The sequence below is a fragment of the Sinohyriopsis cumingii genome, chromosome 2 (assembly GCF_028554795.1).
Source record: "Sinohyriopsis cumingii isolate HCF-2022 chromosome 2, ASM2855479v2, whole genome shotgun sequence".
In the NCBI taxonomy this organism is placed as follows: domain Eukaryota; kingdom Metazoa; phylum Mollusca; class Bivalvia; order Unionida; family Unionidae; genus Sinohyriopsis; species Sinohyriopsis cumingii.
In genome coordinates, this window is record NC_142962.1 from 143,157,003 (window position 1) to 143,182,460 (window position 25,458).

The 25,458-nt window shown below is 35.8% G+C and overlaps 1 protein-coding gene across 2 annotated transcripts in view; it reads left to right on the plus strand.

The window, feature by feature from the left end:
- LOC149805989 (geranylgeranyl pyrophosphate synthase-like) overlaps nucleotides 1-25,458 on the plus strand; it is a 45,654-nt gene that overhangs the window by 4,836 nt on the left and 15,360 nt on the right. The window contains exons 3-7 of one of the 2 annotated variants that reach the window (XM_089950793.1): nucleotides 7,796-7,864; nucleotides 12,496-12,581; nucleotides 14,361-14,407; nucleotides 17,937-18,067; nucleotides 19,030-19,126. In XM_089950793.1, coding sequence (XP_089806919.1) covers nucleotides 7,796-7,864; nucleotides 12,496-12,581; nucleotides 14,361-14,407; nucleotides 17,937-18,067; nucleotides 19,030-19,126 — 430 coding nt within the window. Of the gene's footprint in view, nucleotides 1-7,795; nucleotides 7,865-12,495; nucleotides 12,582-14,360; nucleotides 14,408-17,936; nucleotides 18,068-19,024; nucleotides 19,127-25,458 lie in introns of both variants that reach the window. The other variant, XM_089950795.1, reaches the window with a different exon arrangement.

Consider the following 25,458-nt stretch of genomic DNA (forward strand, 5'->3'; position numbering starts at 1 on the left):
TCAAGTTATGGGTTTGCTTTTGAGTAACTCAGGGTCTTGGTGTCTTCTTGGAAGATGAGGAAGATGTATTATAACTGTCTGATGTTTAAAGTTTATTTAGATATTGTTTTGGATTGATTGTTTCCCAAGACATAATTATCTTGAAAATAATTTTCCAACATTATGAATTACATTTGTTGTTATTTTCCAAAGTGAATTATAATTCTTTTCAAGTATTTACTTGTATACTTTTAGATTCATCTATTTAGATATTTTCAGAATTGTTAAAATATATCGCAAATAAAGAAACTATAAACTAAACTAAAAATTAATGAGTCTTTTGATGGGTACTAAAGTTTTAAACAGGTAGGACACATTGTGTTGGAAAGACAATTTTCCTATGATGCTATACTCATGTGAGTATTAATGAGCATATTTGTATGTAAAGTGGGTCAGGCTACTACCCGTTGACTTTGGGTGGACAGCTACACCTAGCTCCCTAAAATAAAGTCCTTTCTGGTGGATTATGTGGCTGAGCAGATATACTGATCCTGCAGTTGTGAAGGTGGATGGCAAGAGCTGTGTGGATAGTGAAGGGCATCAACTCAGGTGCAGTAGGAACTGATGGCCATCCACTGCATCCAGAGTTGTCTTGAGATGTCTTGATACTGTCATGCCACAGGATTCAGGCTGACCTGGACCAGACAGTCTAGGTGACCCAGAGAAACATTTCTTCGCTTAAATCCAACTCACTTGGAATCATGACATTATTCCCCTTCCCCACCAGATACCTTCAAATCCTTTGGTGATGAGTGAGCAACAAAGGAGCAGATGTGGATATCATGGGAGCTGTAGCTGCAGACCTGCACATAGGTGGCTCAGGGCATAGAGTCCCTCGTTTCTAGACTGAATCAGCAGTGGATCACACCTGGGTGACTGCTGTCATTTTTAGGTTCACACTACTCACTGGACTAGAAAAGGTGCCCTAAACGTCACATATTTAACTTTCACCCTGGTCAGCATGCCATCGCTGATGGGGATCTAACCTTAGCAGTCGAAACCTAATAAGAAGGCAAAGGTGACATAAATATCCACTTTGCCTCAAGTGTACACACACTAATTGATAGTGAATCAGCAGATAGACCAGAGAGAAGAACAGTTCTACTGGTAGATAACCAGCCAGATTCAACATCCAGATAGCAGCCTTGGGTGAAACTAGCCTAGCTGAAGAGGGACAACTTGGCAAAGTAGGAGCTGGCTACACCTTCTGGATTGGCCAAAGTAAAGAAAAGGAGAGTGACAGGAAGCTGGTGTTGGATTTGCCATAAAATCACAGCTAGTTAGCAAGCTTTCTTTTCTACCACAAGGCATGAATGGCAGGCTAATGCAGAATGAAGGTATCTGGTGGGGGAGGGGAATAATGTCATGACTTCCACTGTCTGGAAAAAAGATATGCATCTATCATCAGCACCAATTCATTCACCATGAATAACCCAGATGAGGTCAAAGACAAAGTTTATGAAGACCTGGTATCTCTTATTGTAAAAGTACCAAAGGCAGACAAGGTCATCAACCTTGGTGACTTACCATATAGACTTGCATAAAAGCCGAATAATTTAGGAAAAAATAAAGGCCTGGAAGAAGGGGGGGTTCGGCTTATCCATGGGCCAATGTGTAAACATGACAGTTTTTAGGTCTTTTTATTGAAAACTGTAATGGCTGTAAATCTTGAGACATGAAACAATAATTTTTTCCATGTCCTAAGACATAGGCTTGTAAAACAAAAGAAAATTACCTTTGGGTGACCCGACAATTATTAAACTGTTATAAAGTACTATGATTGATTTTTTTTTTTTTTGCATGTGCGTATTTTCTGATTTCTCCAACACGAAGTTAAATAAAGGTAAATACAGACTTCATAATTTGCGGGCTGGTTGAGTTTACCAGGAAGACCATGCTGAACTATAATGTACAGTACTTACACAGTAATAAGGTATAGCACTTACACAGTGCAAAGCGTGCATATCGTCACTTAAATCCTTACTTATCCCCAAACATAGATGCCGATTTTGCTTTATTCCTTGTTTTGACCAAATTGCAGTCTTCCAGATAACATTTCAGTTAGTCCTTAATAGCTGTTTCGTTTACGTTGAATCATGCGCTCACTAGTTACTCATTTTCAATGATAGAAGCGATCCTACACACTGAGGTAATATTCTTAAAAAGGTACGCACGTTTATTTTTACAAGGCACATAACCATCATAATTTACATATTCATGAACAGCGGTAATAATAAAGGCTAAAATTCTCATAGAGATCAACTAAGATCAACATCAATCAATTTTAGTTTTGTGTTTTAGCTGAACAAACATAACTTTCCACACAATGGAAAGCTTGATGTTTCAGTGTCTCCTATGTTGATAGTTGGTGAATTTGTCTTTTGTTTTGCAACAGCAGTACAGGCCAGTTAATCATTAAAACCCTGAAACTGGCTTGTGATAAGAGGGAATTTTGACTGGTAACTATACCAGTTTAGCATTGGTATATACGGTATAAAAATGCCAGGTGTTCACTTGTGTAAGTTTCTTTCGTGGGAATGGAGCTATAGCATATGCAGTTACAGCATTACTAGTGATCATTCTTGGGATTGAAATTAATTGTGGACAATTGTTGTGGTTTATCTTTTTTGTTCTTTTTTTATTTTTTTATTATTGTAGAGGTAAAAATCATTAATTTACGTGAACAATGTTCAAACTTAATATTTTATTTAGTGAAGAAGCGAATGCTTTATACTAAAATAATTATTTTGTCACAACAATAATTCACAGATGATACAACAGAACATGTTGGACTTTTCTTGTTTAGAAGAAATGAAAATCGAAGACATAATGTAATAATCAGGAGTTCTCTACAAAAATCGGAAAATATTATGAAATCGGGAGGTAGGGGTGGAGCGACCCCAAAAATCAGGAGTTCTTTTTTCCTTTCAGCGTGAAAGTTGACAGGTATGGTGTAAGTTCACTTACATCAAAGCATACTATAACTCAGCTTTTACGGTATTAGCATAATTTTCGAAGCATTATTTCCGAAACTTTATAAGAAAACAGAAAATTACATAAATTACTTTTCAAACAAGTTTATTCCATTTCTTTTTAATAATCATGCATGCCATCCTCAAGATAAGTATACATGTAATTTTTTAAATACAAGATTGCCTAAATAAATGTATTTAAGACTTATGCATCTTGAGATGCATTGGAGTTGTAAGTCGGCTTATATGTGAGTCATGCACTTTTTAGTGTTTATCCCTGTTCAGTTTGGGGGTCAGCTTATACGCGAACAGACTTATACACGAGTATATACGGTAAATGCTAGAGTTGGCACAAATCACTAGACATAGCCAGGTTCATTGTCAAAAATGGATTTGGCAGATACAACAACAGAATACTTCTACAGAAGAAGTGTGCTGAACATGAGCACTTAATCACCAACAGTCTTCGCCTGCCAAACCACAAATAAACATCTGGAAGCACTTCTGCTCCAAGATTATTCATTATGTCATCATCAGGGCCACATCACCAGGATGCCAGAAGAGCAAACGATTTTCTGTGGTGAGCTGAAGGAGGGAAGGCAAGCTCAGGGTGGTCATAAGAAATTCTTCAGACTCCATGAAGTCATTCTTGTAACACTTCAGTATTTACCCTGAGTCTTGGGAACATTATACTCAGGATCACTCTACCTGGTACAGTCTCATCCATGCTGGAGCTATGGATTTTGAAAAGAGGAGAATTGCAGGGGCAATGCAGAAGCACAAGCAGTGTAAATCTCAGAACTGCAGCTTGTCCTCCATTTATCAAGCAAACCCAAGCAACATCCCCTGTCAAGTGTGCCACAGACAGTTCAGAGTACAAATTGGTTTGATCAACCACTCATGTACTCAAATCAAACCAGTTAGTGACATCATGATCATCTTTGAACTTGAAGGATGAACAACAACACAGGTTGTGTAGGGAAAAAACATGTACATTTTTTAAATTTGTTTGCTTGATAGGAGTATGAAAAATGTTTGGAATGGGAATCTTATTTAGAAACAGAATTTTTAAGTATTTCAGACTGAATTGAGGTGTTTTCTACACTGTATTTAGCTAGACTATCAATAAATTTTACTTCATGACTTTTCATCCATCACAACACTGAGAAGATTGTCATAAATCTGTATAAACATTCATCACAGCTGTTAGTTGGCTCTGAATCATAATGGTGCTCTTTGAGACACTGGTATTGCTGACTTGACAGCCATCTTGAAAATCTTATCACAGCTACTCCTGAATCATTGGACATATTAATATGGATTTTTCACTAGTAGACCATATGCTGTATAAAAAGGCTCTCTCTCGGAGATACAATTTGTCTGTTATGGTTCCATGTTGCAAATCATGTCTGCTTCTCCCAAATGGATGATTGCATCGACATGGAGTTTTCACCAAAAGACATCTTATGATGCCTAGTTGGTCCTAATTGAGAATTATGCAGATCTGACATCTTGTTTTCACTACATCTGAATCGATGTTTGTATTGACATGGGATTTTCACTAAAAGATGTTTTATGATGCCTAGTTGGTCCTAATTGAGAATTATGCAGATCTGACATCTTGTTTTCACTACACCTGAATCGATGGTTGTATTGACATGGGATTTTCACTAATGAAAATGTTGCTGATCTGTCATTCAAATGGTGGTCATCTTGATCTGTCATTCAAATCGTGCTCATCTTGAAAATCATGTTATCACTATTCCTCTGTAGATCATATCGATTCTGGGATTATAATGAAAAGACTTTTTATATCTAGTTTGTCCTAAATTAGAATGTTGCCCAATGTTTTCACTATGCCTTTGAGCAAATTTTTGTTTTGGAAGTTGTTTTCACAAAAAGTCTTCTTATGATATTCTGTTATTCCTAAATGATAATGGTGCCAAATCACTTTGCTGATGCCAATTATTGTTAGAACTATTTCCATTTTTGACTAGCAGCTGAATGCACTGTATGATAGAGTTTTGAGAACACAGCCAGTCTCAGTGTTTGAATCTTGGTATATATCATGGTCATCATCTGAAGATGCCTATGTCAACAAATCACGGTGTTGCTGAAATTTTTATTAGAGTTATTGCCCTTGTTGAACTGGAAGATGATGAATTGTATGACAAAATCCTGTGAATGCAACTAATCCACATTTCATTAGATCATGATTTTTGTTAGAGATATTGCCCATTTAGTCTTGCAACTGATTGCAGTGTATCACTGAACTGTGTGAACACATCTAGTCCCAGTTTTTGATGACTTGCTGTACATATTTAGGTCATCATCTGAATAAGCACATTTTAGGAAATTACCATGATCCTGTGAGTCTTGTTAGAGTTATTTGCAGTTTTCCGCTTGGAGCGCTAGATGTAATGTAAGTCAAAATTGTTCAATTTATTATGCTTTTTGTTTGAGGCTGATGTAGTCTTTGGAAGAACATTGTGTATACAACAGGTCTCGCAGTTTTCAGTTGATATCCATGAAACTTTGCACATTAAATTGTCATCGTCTGAAGATGTTGACAAGTCACTGGCCTCTTGCAATTTTAAGTTATTGCCTTTTTTTGTCTTGCAGTTCAGTTGTTTTCATGCAACTTCAAGTTGTGCTTATTGAAATATTGTTGCACCCCAGCAGTTTCTAGCTCTACTGGTCATAGGATGGTCTGTTGTCTGCCATGTGATATCCATCCATCCATCCATTAGCACAAGCTTCCGCTGCTTGACAATTACTAATAATAGAATTATTAGTAAACATGTTTTATCAGATTTTACCTTTTTTCTGTTAGCTGGTTGTGTTTGGATGCTTCTAGAAGAATTAATTAATTTTCCATTCAGTGTGTTAGATCACATGAATAGATGTTTCAAAATATTAAAATGATTAGATTGATCTGTCACGTGAGGGTTTGGTTTGAAATATAGTTGTAATAGAAGATGTGTATTAGAGGAGTACTGCTGAGCAATGAAATTTCATTCCTATTTTTGGAGTCATATTTATTTCTGTTGTAACATCAAGTCTGCAGATGTGTTTTATGTTGTACGTAAATATTATTTGAGAGAAAAAACATTGTTTTTGACTGCTGATTGGAAATAGAATATGCGCATTGTTTGGACTATAATATTATTCTGGAACTATTGTGAATTATTCAAAAGGGTTCTGGAGAATGCTTTGTTGACAGTGTCATGATTCTTGGCAGACCAATACATATCCAGTTCTGAAGTTCATGCGGAACGTTTTATTCTTTTGGACTTTAATATAATTCTTTCAGGAATATTTTGGATTCACTTCATAATACTGTAAGTTCCTCTCACATTTTCATTTATAACATTGATAATTAAATTATTTGTTAAGTTCTACAAAACTTGTTGGGTTTGCTTCTTTCTGCTACTTAGTTCATGAAGATAGTCATAACACCACCACAACCCAAAGTTATCAGACAGTTTAGAGTGAAATGTCTTTGTATCCTAAGTTTTGGAATATAAAAAGATATTTATTTTTGGTCAAACATAAGGTTAAAATGGTACTTATCTTTGTTCAACTTGGAGAATGTACAGAATAAATTGAACAGATTACTCTATGAATTCAAATGCATTTCATTTAATTCATGTAGAAGCAATACAATAAATTTGTATTCAGTATGTGCTTTAGAAATCAGCAGCAAGGAAGTATTCCATCCAGTTTCAACTGTGCATATAGTCAGACCTGCCACTTATCCCAGTTTACTCTGGATCATCTCGATTTCTTTTAAAAATCCGAAAATCTCGATTTCCTAATTTTGTGTCTAAAATCCTGATTTTAAAATGTCAGTTTTTTTTATAACAAGTACTGTTTCATGATGATGGTGCAGAGAGATGCAGAAAATCTGTGATGAATACAATACATTCATACCATGAAAATCTAATTTTTTTTCTTCATCTTTTATGCTGATATTTAGAGCCAGTTGAATTAATAATAAATAACAGCATAAAGAATGAAAATGGAAAAATGATGGATTTTCACAGTATGACTGAGGCATTAAGTAAATAGCATAGGACAACTGAGAAGTTTTTGTAAATATATGAAATTATGCAACTTTGTCATAAACCTTGCTGTCTTTACCTTTAATTTTCTTTGCTTGAAAATAAATTTGCAATCAATTACATAATTTATTCTTAGATGATATAAAGATGGTAACAAAAAATCCCACCTGAATTTGGTGCAAAAAGTTTGATCTGATTCTGTATCATTCTTTGCTGGGTTATTATGAAGGAAAGAATGCAACCATTATCTCCACTGTATGTTAATATGTTTCAAAAATCTATAAAAACTCCTTTGCTTATATAATGACCTTAAAATTTACAACTTGTACATGGGGGGCCCCGAGTGGCTGAGTGGTCAAAAGCACTCTCCGTTACAGATCACTGCTGTCTCACCTCTGTCTGCATGGGTTCAAGTCTCAGATTCGGCCAATGTGGGTACGTGAGAAAGCTTGTTAGTATCTTCTTGCTAGTATCTTCTTGTGCATTGGTGGTTCTTTCTGGGACTTTCCTGGGTTCGTCCTCCACCATTAATACTGGCCACCATGTATAGCCTATCATGTGCTGAAAATGGTGTTAAATCCTACAACAACAGCAACAACTTATACTTACAAATTCCGAAAGGGTACCATTCTGAAAGAACATTCAAATACCCATCACATTTACCTTTAAATACTGTTTCTGTTGGAATTGTAATATTTATTTTTAATTTTATACTTACAGGTTCTACTAGATCCTTACCACTATATTTGTCAAATTCCTGGAAAACAAGTCAGAACCAAACTAGTAACAGTGAGTATTCATGAAGACTTCAGATCTGCCAAATGAATTTGTATATAATAATTTTGTCATTTTTATTAATAATAATAATAATAATACAGCACTCCCTAAATAAAGTCCACTTCAAGACTCCAATGGGCAATGTTATAATGAGGTAATACTACATATGTACAACTCGTTTAGCTAATTACCAGCTAATCTCAAGAGGCACTCAAGATTCCTGCATTAACTTGGCATACGGTGAATTGATTTATTGTCATAGGAATCAATTTCTCTGTTAAATACATTAACTGATCACATTATCCAAGGGAAATAACCCCCACTACCTCCAAATCCAGCCATCCTTGACAAATGAAATGGTATTTCTATCTATATATCATACACCCTCAAGACCACTATCATTTGTTTAACCAGTAAACCAAAACGCCTCAACTCCAAATACTGAAACAAATTGTGATCACGATTTTGTTTTACTTTTTGGAAAACCCCATAAAACCAAAACTTGGAAATATATTTCAGCTGAAACAGATTCTTTACAGTTTAGCAATCACTGTAGTTGGTTGATCTATGAGACCAAGAAAAACAATACTTGATACATCTCTGGGCAGATGCTGACAACAGGCTAATCTGAAGTCTTAGCACCACAAAAAATAGCTAGCTTTTAAGGCAAATTATTAGTATCTAAATAGTAGCAGGTAACCCATTTTAAAGAGCATGTTTATTTTGCCTGTTATATAATAGTGATTGATGCTATTCAGTTGTATACATGATCAGTTGAACCTTGTTTGCTTCTTTTTTTATATTATTATTATTAAATATTAGGGCTTTATTAGTGACAGGTGTGCTGCCTCACTTTTGATGGAGACACAAAGCAGTATTCTATAAGTCAGATTCACTCATTGACATACCCTAAAGTTTTAGACTTTTATACATAGATTTTAAAACAATTTCAACTGCACAAAAAATGGAGTCATTAATACAAACCTCATTAATTAAAGAAAGATATAAGGGGGAAAAAACAGACAATGTCCCATGCCTTCTTCAAGCACGGCTCATGAACTGTGAACTTTAGTAAAACAGCATTTAAGTATCATTCATAATTCTAATGGAATTGTAGTAAAGTTGTAAAAAAATATCTTGTTCCTAAGACATTTCTTGCTACAAGGACTTTATTTCTATTTGACATCTGTATTTTTTCATGTGACAGGATATCAGAATATGATTTTTGGAAGGAACATATATTGTTCTGCAAATTTTTCATTAAATTTATATATTTGAAATAAAAATAACAGCTTTCTTAATTTTGTGCTTGCTTACACACACACACAATGATGGTTTCATAATTACATTCTCATCCTAAACCCCCCCAACCCCCGTCTCTCTCTCTCTCTCATCACATGCGCACTTAGTAAAAGACATTTCTTTCACATTTGCAAAATCCTCAGTAAGGGCTATTCCATTTAAAAATACATAGTACCCAGGGAAGGCATTTAAAAAACATATATATGTCAGGGTACTTTGATTGCACAGAGTTCATATTAAAATGATATGAAAATCCTAAATTGCATCTTTGGGTTGAGTACTCCATATTCAAAGTTCCTTCCCTGGGTACCAGGTATGTTTTACTGGAACAGCCCTAAACTGAAAACTTTCAAAACCAAAAACCCCATGTTGTTCATGAAATCTAATTATTAATATTCTGTCCAAGTCCAGAGAACTCTTCTTTCATGCCTGGATCTTGTCAGAGATGCCTTGTGAAGAGAGGATCTCAATAGACAGAAGGCCTTGCAGTTTAAAGACAAATGAAGGCATGTTTTTACTGATGTCATGCTGATGAGCTAATGACTTCACTCCACTCTTACCGGTATTCCACATGGGCTAGCATCTTTCTTTCCCTTTTTGAGGACAATAAGTTAGCACCTATTACAGTCAAGGGATTTCATTTCATGGTTTCAGATACATTCTGGTATCATGGATGAGATGATATTGGCTCCAGCAAGGATCTCTCTGACTTGTCCATTTTTTACCTATCCAGACCCATCTTGCTGATCTTGATCCTCAAATGGAACTTCTCCTGGGTTTTGATACGACTTAACTCAACACATTTGGGGTCCTGGCTTCAAATTTACTGAAGCTGTTATTGTAGAAGACTTGCTTTCTCTTAGCACTAGCTTCAGTGTGCAGGGTGAGTGAGTATCATGCACTCTTTGTGGATCCGAACTGCATTAAGTTTCATTCAAATGGTTCATTTGTACTAATAATGCAACCTGACATTGTCTCTAAGAACATTTCACAATCTACATGCAGTCATAGATAAGTCTGCTTGATAAATCCATTGAGAGGTGAAAATGTGCGGTAGTGGAGTCAATTGGCCGGAATATCAAGTCTGTTTTATCCACATACTGTTTTCATGGCCTTAAAAAAGAGAGAGCTGAAACTCATTGGGCCATTGGTAACTGCCTGGACTACACAGTCTTGGCTCTGGGCATAACCTCATAGATGTCATTGGTATTGCCTGGAAAATTTAAGGACTCTTCTATGTATAAGTATAAACATTAATCTTTATTTGTGCTGCCTTCCTGTTAGGAAAAGTTCATCCTTTCAGCAGAGCAGTCATCATGGTTCGACAGGATGACACAGGTTAGATGCTTTTGCATTTCCATTTCCTCTTGCCTATTATCTTAATATTTATGTGATAAGGTATTCAACAAAAGGAAAATTGTTGGTGTCAATTTAGATTCTCCGAAAATACTTACCTGATCACATTATTTGAGTTGCTTCCATTTGTGTGTGTGTGTCTATATATATATATACATATATATATTTAATACTATCATACAGGTTAGATACTTTTTAATTCATACCCTAAGGAGATTAGAACCCAGGTCTGCAGGTATTCAGCACCCATTGCCTTACCTTGCCTGCACACATGAGCCCACATCCCACCATGACTAAGCACACATCACCAAAAAATGATACTTAATCCGTGTTATATGCACTCGTGTGATACACTCGCATGACACCCCAGTAATTAATTATCATCTATCTACAAAGTCATTCCTAATTCCTGTGAAAGAAATCAAGGTATATAGAATTAATTATAGAGAATTATAAATATACACCAGACAGAACAGAAAGTGCTATCCCTCTATTCTTGAGAAGAATTCTTGATAATAGTAGGCAGAATTAATATTTAATACAAATAATACTATCATATAGGTTCAAGAATTTCTAATTCATACTCTACTATTACATATTATGTCTACTGTTGTCAAGCATTCTTCTATAGAATCAAAAGATAGCACTTTCCATTATGTCTGGTGTATATTTATAATTATCTATAATTAGTTCTTTATACCTTGATTTCTTTTATAGGAATCTGGAATGACTCTATAGAAAGATGAGAATTAATTACTAGGTCATCATGCGAGTGCATATAACACCAATTAAGTAGCATCATTTTTTGGTTATGTGTGCTTAGTCATGATGGAATATGTGCTCATGTGTGCAGGCAAGGTGATGGGTGCCATTTACCCATGGACCTGGGTTCAAATCTCTGTAGAGTACAAATAAAAAATTCTCTAACCTGTATGCTAGTGTTATTTATGTTAAATATTAATTCTGCCTACTACTATCAAGCATTCTTCTATAGAATCCAGGGACAGCACTTTCCATTCATTTTGGTGTGTGTGTGTGTGTGTGTGTGTATATATATATATATATATATATATATATATATATATATGGAAACACTTTTGGGGGTCTTTTAGGAAGGTATGGATTCACATTTAGTAGAGGTTAATGTTATTATAATAATTTAAGTATTCTGAAAGATTAAAAACATAATTTACCAAAAAATTACTTTTTTAAAGATTTTTCAAAGAATGACATTTTTGTTGGTTTTTTAATTAGTTGAATGGAAAAGGTTTACTTCTGTTATCAAGCCTGCCTTGGTAGAAGAATCTCAACTCTGACAATTTAGCATTTACATTCATGTCCACATGTCTGTACACAAGTACATTCAGTAATTTATATACCTGTATGCTTGTTTAAAAACCTAGATTAAGCTCATGTTTAGAGGATTTTACATTTAGTGTTAGTCTGGTTTTTTGTGTGTTTTTTTTTTTTTTTGTTTTTTTTTCTTCACTTGTTTGCTAAATAAAACGTGGACTCGACAAAAATGGAGTTTCTGGTTTCCGGAAAAGAATCAATGTTCACTGAGTCTCTAAATTTCCGACAATGAAAACCTTCCCAAAAATATTGAATTCACAGTACTTGTAATAAGAAATGCATGAAAGCATTGGTTATATACCTTATTCACATTTATGTCTGTGTAAATTATTATGTTATCTTGCCTAAACACTAAATTACTTTGAAAATGGACAGTTATCAACATGACCTCATTAAAAATGATCTACTATTTAAGGGTTAAACAACTCATTTCAGAAATTTGCATGAGTAGTGTAGTGCATTTGACATCACTGACTGCATACAAATAATATAATGTTGGCTTACACTCGACATGTTCACTGTCAGATATCAAGATTCTTAATTCACTGTTAAAACCTGTAGAGCATTGGTAATTGCAAATTAAATTTACATATTGCAGACAGTTCATTCATACTTTTTATTAATTTTTCCAGGCATTCAACTACTGGCTGAATATACCCAAGCCTGAGCTTGATCTGATAGGGGAAGCAACTCAGATGCTCCACAATGCTAGTCTATTGTAAGTTGTCAACAAGGAGCATAGTAATAACTTGCATTAGTTTTTGATATTGTCTACTTATTACACCTCCAAATTTTGTCTTCATTCTAATCTCAAAGGAGTAATGTGGGTTTGTAAAGTTGATCATTCTCAAGAAGAAAGCACATGATGTATCAGTGAAAAATGAAACAAAAAGGTGCCAAGAGTTTCAGCATTTCTGAACTTTAGGTCGTAAATGTTTACATCAATGTAGAAACTTGCTGCTATATACTTAGTTACACCAAGTTATAATGGGGGGAGGGGTATACATTCAATAACTGTTTTGCACATCTGCAAACTATCCCTAGTTACATTATAATACTGCTGTAACCCAATTCCTTCTAACATGAATTAAAAATATAACACAGTTGTGGCATGGCTTCCAAAATTATGCAGTAATTTAACCATTTTCTTAAGGTACTGCAAATTTTGTAACCAAAATTAATGAGTTTTGATTTAATAATTTGGCAAGATATTTTGTGTTCTTGGTGAAAAAAATTCTTATCACACATTGTCCTTTATATGAATATAGATGTTAAATCTATTTGCAAATGTTCAAATCATTTGTGTCAATAGTCAGTCACTGCATTTGGATCTTAGTTTGTTTTTAAAAGTGTCGGTGCTGATAATTGTTAATCAAATTATTTTATTGAACCATCAACAGTAAAGCTATTGAGTCTTTTTATTTTTGTTTTCAATGCATCCTGTGTATAATTGCTCCAGGGTAAACAATAGCCAACACATTTGCTCATTCAACTGGCATACACAACCAAGCACCAAACAATGTGGTATTCAAAAATGTTTCTCACCTAGATTTATAAATAAATTAATTGACCTGCCTAATTAAGTAATTGCTAATCATCCACATTATTCTCACAGATCAAGGTTTTTGAAATTATTGGTCACTGCTGTATAGAAACATCAAGAAAATGAAAGCCATCATTATGTGCACATGGCTTAGACATCCATTTCAATACTCTACAGTTAAAAGAAGAACTGTTGTTGCATTAGATTCCTTTGAAAGTCGTTTTTGGCAAGTGTAGCATCATTCCCTTCTAGAAACGTTTGTATTACTAATAATTACAGCATACCTGAATGTTGACATTTTCTTGGTCTCTGAATGGCCATACACTCTAATCATTTTACAGAATGGATTTCTTCTAAAGTTCAAGTCATAAAGGTCATATAGGAGTTCAGTACAGCTTATTACATTAATGGGTGTAATGTTGTGAATTTGATTACATGTATATGATGATTATTCAGTAGAAGTCCTTAACAATCAATAATTCTGGTCTTGAAGATTTTTTTATGACATTTAAGGTGCAGAGCTACAATTAGGATTGAATAGGCATTGGTTAAACTTGATTAGTATTCATGTTTAGAGCAAGATTAATATTTAATTTACGAGTAAAACACTTTCATTATGGATGTCATATCTTATTGCAGTCATTATTTTGGAATATACTCAAACTTAATTTTTTTGTGCAAATTTTTTCGCAAAATTTAATCATAGATTTCAATTTTAAACAGCTAATGTGGGTATGTGAGAAAGCTTGCCAGTAGCTTCTCGTGGGTCGGTGGTTCTTTCCGGGGTTTTCTCGGGTTCTTCCTTCACCATTGATACTGGCCGCCATGTATAGCCTATCGTGTGCTGAAAAATTGCGTTAAACCTGCAACATCAACAGCAACATCAATTTTAAAAAATACAAAATACTTGTATTAGATCTTCCTGTGTATACTGTTTCTTTGGTTGTTTTTCAGAATAGATGATATAGAAGACAACTCTACTCTACGGAGGGGTGTACCAGGTTTGTACTTTATGAGAAGGTAGAATATCTGTAAAATGTGATTTGAAGTTAAATTCATTAGGTGATTTTAAGTTTTCTGTAGTGTGAATGTCCTTCTTGTCTGTTGCCTTCACAAAGATGATGTAAGTCAGGTTGACATCTTGTAATATCATGATTCACTAACTTGTCATCAAGAAGCATTAAGTTTTTTACATATTGTATGCATTCTTAAGAAACTCTCAAGGGTAAAATAAAAACAGAAAACAAACTACTGCATTTATGTTGATCAGATCTCACATTTAGTTTTGGTGTTTGACACAATTGGTACATGAGATTTAGATGTAGTTTTGATTCCTAATATTCAATGTAAAGATATTTTTTTCCCCAAAAATAAGGGAAGAGTGATAGCAGTAAATTAGGTACAAATCAAAGTAGATATTAAACTGAATATATTGACCTGTGCTGTTCCCTCTGGCTCCAGCTGTAAGATTCAGTTTAATAGTCACATGCACAGGCCAACAAATTTTACAATTGTAGGTGTAAATAATTATAACAGTATATATTGTGTCACCACAGTTGGATTATGGGCCAGAATATACGTTATCAATTCATACACAAGGTGCCAGTTGGATTATGAGCCAGAATATATGTTACAGGACTCAAAATTAGCAGTGGTCCGCTAGCCCGAGGCTAGCAGATTTCCTGTTGGACTAGTAACTTTCATAAGGTGCGTTTCTGTAACAAGAATCCATCCGATTTTGTACATTTCACTTAACAGCGTAAATTATGGTCCTATCATTGACAGCGGAAGTTTGGTAATTGATCCTAATTAATCTGATAACGAATTAAATGAAAAAATGACGTATCACACTTTATTCACTCGACCACAGCAACAAACTACAAAGCGGTAAACCACACAGAAGAACACGGCAAAAGCTATTCAAAGAAATTAGTTTGCATGTTTTTTTGTTTAAGGTTCTTCTTTCTTTTTGTTGCTCGCTACCCAAACGCTCCAACAGTCACAAACAGGAAACTACATATTTTACATTTCCATCAAAATAATTATAAGAATTAAATCAGTTTATTACGATTATGTTATCGACACATCCTTTCCATACAACTACTTTTTCTATGATGATAAGAAAAGGTTTTATATTTTTCCCTTACAAGAATGAACAAATAATTGAATACAAGTGGAGATATCCAAGCAGAATGCCATACATTTGTTGGGAATTAAAATCTCTGAGCATGGGCATCTAAGATTTGAAAATTTTCTGCCTTATTATTAATTTCAACAATACATTGAGGTTTGATTAATTAGGAACAATTACCAAACTTACGACTAATGATACCATAATTAGAGCTGTTAAATACAACGCGCCAAGTGTCAGATTGCTTTGTTTGATGGGAACACACCTTTTCCAAGCTGAAACTAACACTATCTTCTGATGCTAATATTTTATAACAGTGTTTACAATAGCCACTGCTTCAATCATGCAGAACATCTGCTGAAGTTAAGTCTTTGTTGGGGAGAGGTCATTTAATTGTGGGAGAGGGCAAAAACACGTGTTTTGAAACATGTTTCTTGCTCTGACTTTCTTTTAAAGGACACTGTGCCATTGCTTTTCTTGCTTTAAATAATTCACGTCAGCTATACTATAACATCTCGTATTTCAAAACAAGGCAGTTCCCTCATAAGACAGGCAAAATGTGGTGTTCAGCCACCGGAAAATAAGCAAAAGTTGAATGAGAATGATGAAGAATAATTCTTATGATAGGGAAAAGCATAATGGAAAGTTTCAGAAGAAATGGACAAAAGACAGGGAATGGCTGAATTATGACGAGGAAAGGAACGTTATGTGGTGTAACTGGTGTACTCAATTTGCAAAAACAAACACACAGAAACATCCAGTTTTGTTGCGGGTTGTTCGAACTTTAAAATTGAATCGGTAAACTTACATGAAAGCTGTTTGACAATGTTTTGTGAACAGGACTAGTAAAGATTTGGCAGGACTAGTAAATTTCTCAATATACTAGTCCTTCTGGCTACAAAGAAATTTGTGTTAAATTCGAGCCCTGTGTTATCAATTCATACACAAGGGGCCAGTTGGAATATGAGCCAGAATATACGTTATCAATTCATACACAAGGAGCCAGTTGGAATATGAGCCAGAATATACGTTATCAATTCATACACAAGGAGCCAGTTGGATTATGAGCCAGAATATACGTTATCAATTCACACACAAGGGGCCAAAAATGACTTCATTGTAACAAATTTAGAGGACTTTGATGAGAAGGGGTTCAGCTATGTATATTTGCTTTGTGTTGTTTTTTGGATTTTTTTATCATTATGTTAATGTATAAATTTCAGTTTAGTACTTGACCTTGTCCAACTTAAAATTATTATGTACTTCATTTGGATCATCCATTTTGGTAAACAGCATAATACATAGCTTAAATTTCCTCTATGAGTGTGAAGTAAATATTCAGATCATTATTAATATAAACATGTTTATCTAGATCTGAGCCTAGGACATTGGAATTCCTCCATGGAATAACCTGGTCTACCTGATGTTTACCATGTTTTTTATTATACTTTTAGTAACAGAGCTTATCTTCTTGACAGCTTAGAATTTTCTAAAATGGGCTCATTTTGGTTCTACTTTTATGTCTTAGTTTTTCATATAATGTTGTTTATGTTGCAAATTAGTCATTCTTGAAGTAACATCTGAAAAAGAATAAATTTTTCTTTAAATATTTTACCCAATTACTACTACCTCAGTGTTTGGACAAATTAAGAAAAATTGGTTTATATTGTTGTGGTCAGTGTTTCATTTGGGGGTTTTTATTTAAAAATTATTTATACAGCTATTCTTCACTGGAAATACAAAGTGCTCATCAGTAATAATATTCTTGGACAGAGACACAAAATTGGAATTATAGTGAATTCAAGCACATCTTACATAATATTATTGTGATCAAAAGACTGCTGGCTTTTCTTCACATCAAGGCCATTACAGGCACATCAACACATTCACGGTTGAAGTTTTTTTTGTTTAACAACACTGGAATTTAATTAGAACTTTATTCTTTAGGACTGGTGATAAAACATTTGGACTATTCGGGGTTTAATTCACAAATACTGTAAGTTCCTTTTAAATTTTCACTTTACACTTCACTTTATTATGGGTGTTACTCGTACACTCACAATATTTCATGGGTGCATTAAGTTTAAGAGAATCACTCATCATTACGAAGTAGTTCATAGTGATCTACTTTTCATGCTGTAAGTATTATTATAATTAATTTATTCCATTTACCTCATTTTTCTGACATTGTTGCTTGTATATTCTTTTAAAAAAATTGTTTATGGGAGTGACATTTACTAAATGTAGGTTGCAGTATAATAATGACTATACTAGTTTTACATAATGCACCAGGAAGGTGGTGCAGATATTGTCCAATGCAGGATCATTTTTTTATTGCCATAAACTTTTCCTAAGTAGTTGTTACACTCTTATGTATCTTTTTTTCTTCTTCACTTTAGTTGCTCACAAAATTTATGGAGTCCCCCACACCATTAATTCTGCAAATTATGTGTATTTCTTGGGGCTGGAAAAGGCCCTGAAACTGGATCATCCAGAGGTTACAAAAGTCTTCACAGGTATGGGGTCAGAGGTAATAATTTGTGTTACAATATAAATTACAGTATATGATGTTGGAATAAATGGAAGTTGTTTGTATCTTTATACTGATGAGCTTCAAAAATGTAATAAATTAAGGCAGGTGATTTGTTCAGTAATCTCTTTTGAAATTCACTCTAGTGATATTTGTAATTTGTAATTTTTAACTTATTTTGAATCATGATGCAGTATTTGCATTGAACTTTATTTGATAATGATGTCTTTTGATACAGTATTTGTTTTGAGACTGTTTGCGTTGAGAATTACTTATGTTGTCTCTTGATATAGTGTTTGCATTGAGAATTACTTGATAATGATGTCTTTTTCATACAGTGTTTGCATTGATAATTACTTGATAATGATGTCTTTTTCATACAGTGTTTGCATTGATAATTACTTAATAATGATGTCTTTTGATACAGTGTTTGCATTGATACAGCATTTGCATTGATACAGTATTTGCATTGATAGTGTTTGCATTGATAATTAATGATGTCTTTTGATACAGTGTTTGCATTGATACAGTGTTTACATTGAGAATTACTTGATAATGATGTCTTTTTCCTACAGTATTTGCATTGAGAATTACTTGATAATGATGTCTTTTGATACAGTGTTTGCATTGATACAGTGTTTGCATTGAGAATTACTTGATAATGATGTCTTTTTCATACAGTATTTGCATTGAGAATTACTTGATAATGATGTCTTTTTCATACAGTGTTTGCATTGATACAGTTTGCATTGAGAATTACTTGATAATGATGTCTTTTTCATAGTGTTTGCATTGATAATTACTTTAAAATTATATCTTTTGATACAGTGTTTGCATGGAGAATTACTTGACAATGATGTCTTTTTCATACAGTGTTTGCAATAATTAATTAATATAATTAATAATGATGTCGTTTGATACAGTGTTTGCATTGATACAGTGTTTGCACTATTTCAGAGCAGATTTTAGAACTGCACCGTGGTCAGGGGATGGACATTTACTGGCGAGACACTGTCTACTGTCCTTCAGAAGAGCAGTACAAGACCATGGTCATAAGAAGTAGGCATAGCAGCCCCATACTATGTATATGAAAAAGCCATTATCTGTCATGCTTTCAGCAGAATTTACCACATTTTTAACGGCTCCAAATCAACAGTGCAATATTTGATCAGAATTAGTTTATTTGTACTGTTTGACATGTTTATTAAATTTTACTTGCTATTATTAAATTGCTATCTCATTGCCTGGTTCCCAGAACAAGATGTAAATTCCCTCATCCAGTTAGCATTTGGAGGCTTACAACAAAAACAACACAGTCCCAGTCTGATGACTTAGTTACTTGTATTCAGTCAAATAATTTACTTCTTTTCCATGGACCTTTTGATAAAACATAGTTTTGGGCACTCAAGATTTTTGTTTATCTAAGTGTCTTTTGCCATCATTTTTATCTGTTATGTTCATTTTTGCATCCTGTTTAACTATCAGTACCCTTGTATTTAATTTCACTGAATTCTGATTGTATCTTGTGCAAGTTTAGCAATGTTGCCATAACTGATTTGTGTTTTTAACCTTCATGGGAACCAGTGTTATTGTTAGTATTACCACTGATAAAAGAATTCCAGGTTTATGTTGTCTTCACAATCTGACAAACAAGTTGGCAAATGTGGCCATAAAAAGTCTTTGTGGGACAACCACCACACTTATTTAGTGCACACCAAGTGTGAGTTTCTTAGACAGATATCCTTTCTTTGCTTTACGGACATGCAAGGTATTGGATTTAGCTGAAAGCCATAACTCTTTCTTTTTCTTTAAGAATGGTACCACCCCAGACAATCAATTTCATTATTGGTACTTGCCAGCTCAAAAAGTCACCAACTTGTTGATCCATACAAGGATTAGATGCACTTTATCCCACACTAAAGCTTCCACATTGTAAACCCTGGGAGGGATCAGGGCACTTACCAGTTAAGGGAACTCACCCTAACCTCAGAGCAAGTCACGCCTTTCCAGCATAATCCATGTAAGCCTTCTTCTTTTAGCTCATCTATGGCAAAGATAAAAGTTTGATAAGGACTCATTAATGATCTTTGTTACTTTTCTTGACTGGGCACTGGGTACCAAGTGCCACACATGGGTCACCGAGAAGAGTTATAGATACCAGTTTCTAGTCACAGACAGATACCAGGTCAAGGCACTGGTTACAGATAGTGAGTTTCCAGCCAGGTAAAATTCTGCCTCCATGTGTTCATTACCAGGGAGATTTCCACCTCCTCTGAGGAAAGGGACTACATTGATACCTCCCCCTTTAATTGGTTTCCCTTTAATCACTGTGGGGTTTGGGGACTCCCACCACACTGGTTGTAAGTCGGCTTTACTCATTATCCACCCATGGGGCCATGGATGAGTTTTTCATGGATCAGTAGGACCTAACCATCCACCTATTCACTAATTTCATCGTCTATTGAGAAGGGATTTCCATCTTTGGGGAGAGTAAAGACTTGACAGTCCTGTCTGGCCTGCCCGCAAAAGACCAGATAATGAACTGTCATTATAGTGCACTGTAATGAGGTTGAGGAGACCCCAGTTAGATCTGTTGTCTGCTGAGCTGTTGTTCCATCTCCATTCTGCATAGGATGGACAAGTGACTGAAGAGGATGATATCAGCAGTTTTAATCAAGGAGGTAAACAAAGTTTACCACCATCTTCCACAGTTTTGTGTCCTAAACCTAATGGGACTTTGAACATGAGAATTATCTCAGTTTGGGGACTCTGGTTCATTGAAGAAATCTGTCATCCATTGCTGCCCTATTCAACCAGGGTGAGAGGTATTGCACAGAAACTGGCACAGGTTCAAGAGGTAACCAGACAGCAGATAGTTTTGGTCAGTCCCTTCTGCTACTTTGTGGCCACTGGCTTCAGCAAGTAGTTGCAAGGTTTACTCACCAGCTTGGCCACATGAATGCCCTGGCCTAGATTCAGGAGCATTTAGAGTAGAGATCTTCATGGGAATCTGGTCCTGCATCTCAGCCAAGGCACTCAGAGCTGTAGGTATGTGCCTCATCTGCTATAGATTTATATACTGACCCTTTCTTGGCAGCCTCAATATACCTTGTAAGGGAGGAGTATCTTTTTTGCTGGCTGCTTCGCAGAGACTTATGGAGTCATAACGATAACAGTGAGACACTCACAATCACTGTCATTGGCATTGTTGCCTGAGCTGCTCTGCATGACAATTAATGCTGCTTTGGATTCTTCTGAGGTTTTGCTGAATCACATAAAAAACTTGTGTAGGTTGATTAGGATTGTTGCGTTCTACGAACGCTCTGTTATGAGTTGGGGGTGGGGTGCTCCCAATATTTATTTGAATTACTATGGAATTCCCACCCTGGCTCGTTTTTGTAGGAAGTGAAATTAATGATAGAGATACAGCTCCGAGCCCCCAGACAGCAGTACCGACAATTAAATTATTAAGAACACAAAGGTGAAATTCAAAAGAATAACAATTTAATACAATTTAAACGATATTAATTTCTCAACCAATCTTCTTCCTCTCGACCATGTAACAACCTATTTCATCACGTGATTATAGTGAGAGATGGCTTTCCCCTGTACTTGGTTTCTACTCATCTGTGCTCTACTCTGCTAATTCCTTTCCTCCTTCTGGCGTTCTCCATACTGTGATTCTTCCTATCCTCTTCCCCTTTTGTCTCCTTTTCTCCTCCCCCTTCTCTCTCTCTTCCTTTAGCAACTAGGCTTGTTCTCTGCCTACTGCCTTGTTCTATCCTGTCTCTCTGAGACTCGGGACTTGACTACCCGGTAATTCTGTCCCCAAAAGCTTCCTGTGAAAAACACAAGGACATTAGCATGTTTCATTAGCCATCTCGCCTTACACTAAGTCAACAATCAATCATCAGATAAAGGCTATCCACATCTTTGGTCACACATTCATGCACATCGAAAATCACACACGTTCTTATAGAAACAACGTTGCAATAAAGAGTGGTATCCTACTTATCATACAGACATCACTAAATTGCATCACATCAATATATTCTTAATAACATTATTCTGAACAATATCACAACAATCAGACGCATTTCTGTACATTAAACTCCCACAAGTGTACACAAATATTCAGTTATCCATATTATTTAAATTTACACGCTGCAACCATTTCCAAAGTTACAATTTAATTCAACAATTGCAAAATCTAGAATATCACATAAATAAATACACTAGTTTACCACGAAGTAACCAGATAGCGAATTTCGATATTAATTCTGACTACGAGCTAGCAATCTACATAATCATAGCTCATTCCCAAGTACACATGTAAATTAAACAATACAAAGGTAATTCTACGTACTAACAATTCTAGTAAGTAAATATACATACTGTACATAATTACAATTACAATGCCGTAACATTCTGCAACAATTGAGCAAATAACTCACTGACCTTTATGAAGCTTTCTGTCCTTGAATATACCAAGGTTTCTTTTCCCACCAATTCATGAGTGGCTTCCTCGGAGTTATTGCTACATCTTCTCAGCACGATGCTTCACCATGACTAACTCGTTCCCAGCCCAAATGACTGTTAAGTTCTGGTTCGAATTGATTGCCCCACCCTTCCTCTGTTCTGATTGGTTATCAATTCTACCCCAGTCGGTCGAGCTTAACAGACGAGCCTCAGGCCATCTGTCAAAGCGGGGAGATTTACAACAGCATCGAGGGTCCTTTGTTCTAGAAGAAAGGTTCCAATGTCTACATGTTAGTTTTGACACCTAACGATGTGGGCTCTTGTACAAAGACGATTCGCTATGATAGATGCAGGGTCTACATACACATAGCGCTAACCCATTCCATTGTTCCTGACTTACGTAATCGCGGGCAGGCAAACGTGACAAGGATGAATTTTTGTTTAGTAGGTTAATTCCTATGGTGGGCTCCCAAAGTCTAAGAGATCAGCAGCACTAACATTGGCACAGTTCTAGCATTGAATAAATGGGCAAAGAAGTGCCTTCAACCTGAGAGGTTTGTGGGTCCCCCACATAAATGCTTTTAGTAAAGGTTTCTGTGGAACTGCCCATCTCCTATTCACACACTCCATTTGCTAAATGGGATGACTGTAAAGGTATATTTAAGAAGTCAATCCAATCCTTCCTCCATAACAGGAAATATAGTCATCCTTTGGAAGTCACTTATTCTCCTACCCCTCTTTCTTCTGTCCCACTTGGCACCAGACTTTTCAGATGATGCACGAGTTCTCGCCACATTAAGAGATGGTTAGCAACTTCAGTTCCAGGAGCCATCACATTTGTCAAGGAACTCCATTTCTTTTCACCATTCTGGAATCATCATTGGCTAATGTGTATACCCTTCTAAGGAAGTTGGTAGTAGTGAGGGTGTTAGAAATTTAACACCTAGGTTTTCATTTTTGAATTTTCCTGGCATCAAAAAGAGCGGGAAAATTTCACCATATCATTGATCCTTGTCCCATAAACAAGTTTATTCAAGAAATATATTTCATGTTGGAGACATCAACATCAGCCAGGAATGTCATACGGTTAAATGAATAGGCAGTCTCCATAGACTGTTGAGATGCATGCCTACAAATACCAGTCTCTCTGTCCCACAGAAATTTCTTGGTTCTAGTCAAGACCTTTCAGTTTTGGACTCTTCCCTTTGGCCTATCTTTCTCACAAAAAATCTTTGTAGTATTTTGATGGTTGGTTGATATACATTGTCCTCAGAAATATTTTACTCTGATGTCTATCACTCTGTAGCAAGACATTGACTTGCCTGGGTTTAATCCTCTGTCCAGAGAAGTTGTAGCTCTTCTCAAAACTTGACTTGTGTGGGGATGAATTTCCTAAGAAATCCAGGGATGGTTTATGTACCTTCCAACAAAGATGCTCTCCCTCACAGTGAGAGTATTTGAAAAGACTTCACTGTCTGCTTAGCTCTATCTCTCCTGGGAACCTGAACATGGCAGTGGATCCAGTGTCTCAAAGAAGACTTCACATGAGGCCTCTTCATTTACTATTGCTAGCAGACTGGAGATCTCTTAGGAATCCCTTTCCGTTTTCATCCAAATTCAATCTCTCATGGTGGATCAATCGGGACAGGTGTCTGGTGGGATTCGCATAACCCCACTTATTCTTGTATACGAATGCCTCAGACTCAGCCTGGGACACTCCCCTGAAGTCAGACAGGGTATTCCTTCATTAACTGATAAAATTCATGCTATGTTTCTAGCACTACAGAGATGTATCAGTTTCATCAGACAAAACAGGATGACATTCTTGGCATACTTCAGATGCCAAAATAGATTTCTTTGTTTGCAGGTTTGGAACCTCCTTTTAAGGGTAGTCTTGAGGGACTCACTCTCTAGATTTGCCACATTTCAGACAAATGGAATATTCTAGTGGTCAGCCTGTCACGGCAAGGATACCCAGTCTGTCACGACAAGGGTACCCAGTCTTCACAGCAAGGGTACCCAGTCTGTCATGGCAAGGGTACCCAGTCTTCACGGCAAGGGTACCTAGTCTTCACAGAACAGTTTTTACACCAATCAGTAGCAGACTATTCAGCTGTGGAGGAAGCCAGTGGTAGACTTGTTTGCAATGAGCCTTAACAACAAATGACCACTTGATATCTCCTAAGTGCCAGATCAGAGTGTATGGGGTGGGTGGGTGGTTGGATGCTTTTTTGTCAGAAGTAGCATCAGTTGTAATCCTACTCCTTCCCACCTTCAGAATAACTCCTCAAGCTTTTGACATCTTGGCTTATCCTGACAGACACCCCTACCCCTATCACAGCACCAGTGATTATGTTTCAGTGGTCGTGACCTGTTTGTGGACACCTCCAGGGAGTTATTACAAAGGAGAGATCTGACGTCACATGCAGAGAGGATCCCTTTTCACAACAATTCACAAATGCTAAACCTTCATGCCTGGTTCATATAGAACAATCTATCTGCCAAGATACATTTTCCATGAGGCTAACAGACTATTATCACTCAGGATAGAAGGCAGTCTATCTCTAAGATTTATGATGCCAAGTGGGGAGTTCTTTAATTGGTACAGTTGACAGGGCATTGATCCAGTCTGCTCCTCTTCTACAACATTTGTGAATTTTCTTCACTTTTCTTCGTCTCAGAGAAAGGACCTATCAGTTTCTACCATTAGGGGCTATAGAGCAGTCATCTCTAATAACTCTTAGATTTTCTATTGGCTTCACTACTGTATTCGATTTTCTATTGGCTTCACCACTGGGTTAGATTTTCTATTGGCTTCACCACTGGGTTAGATTTTCTATTGGCTTCACCACTGGGTTAGATTTTCTATTGGCTTCACCACTGGGTTAGATTTTCTGTTGGCTTCACCACTG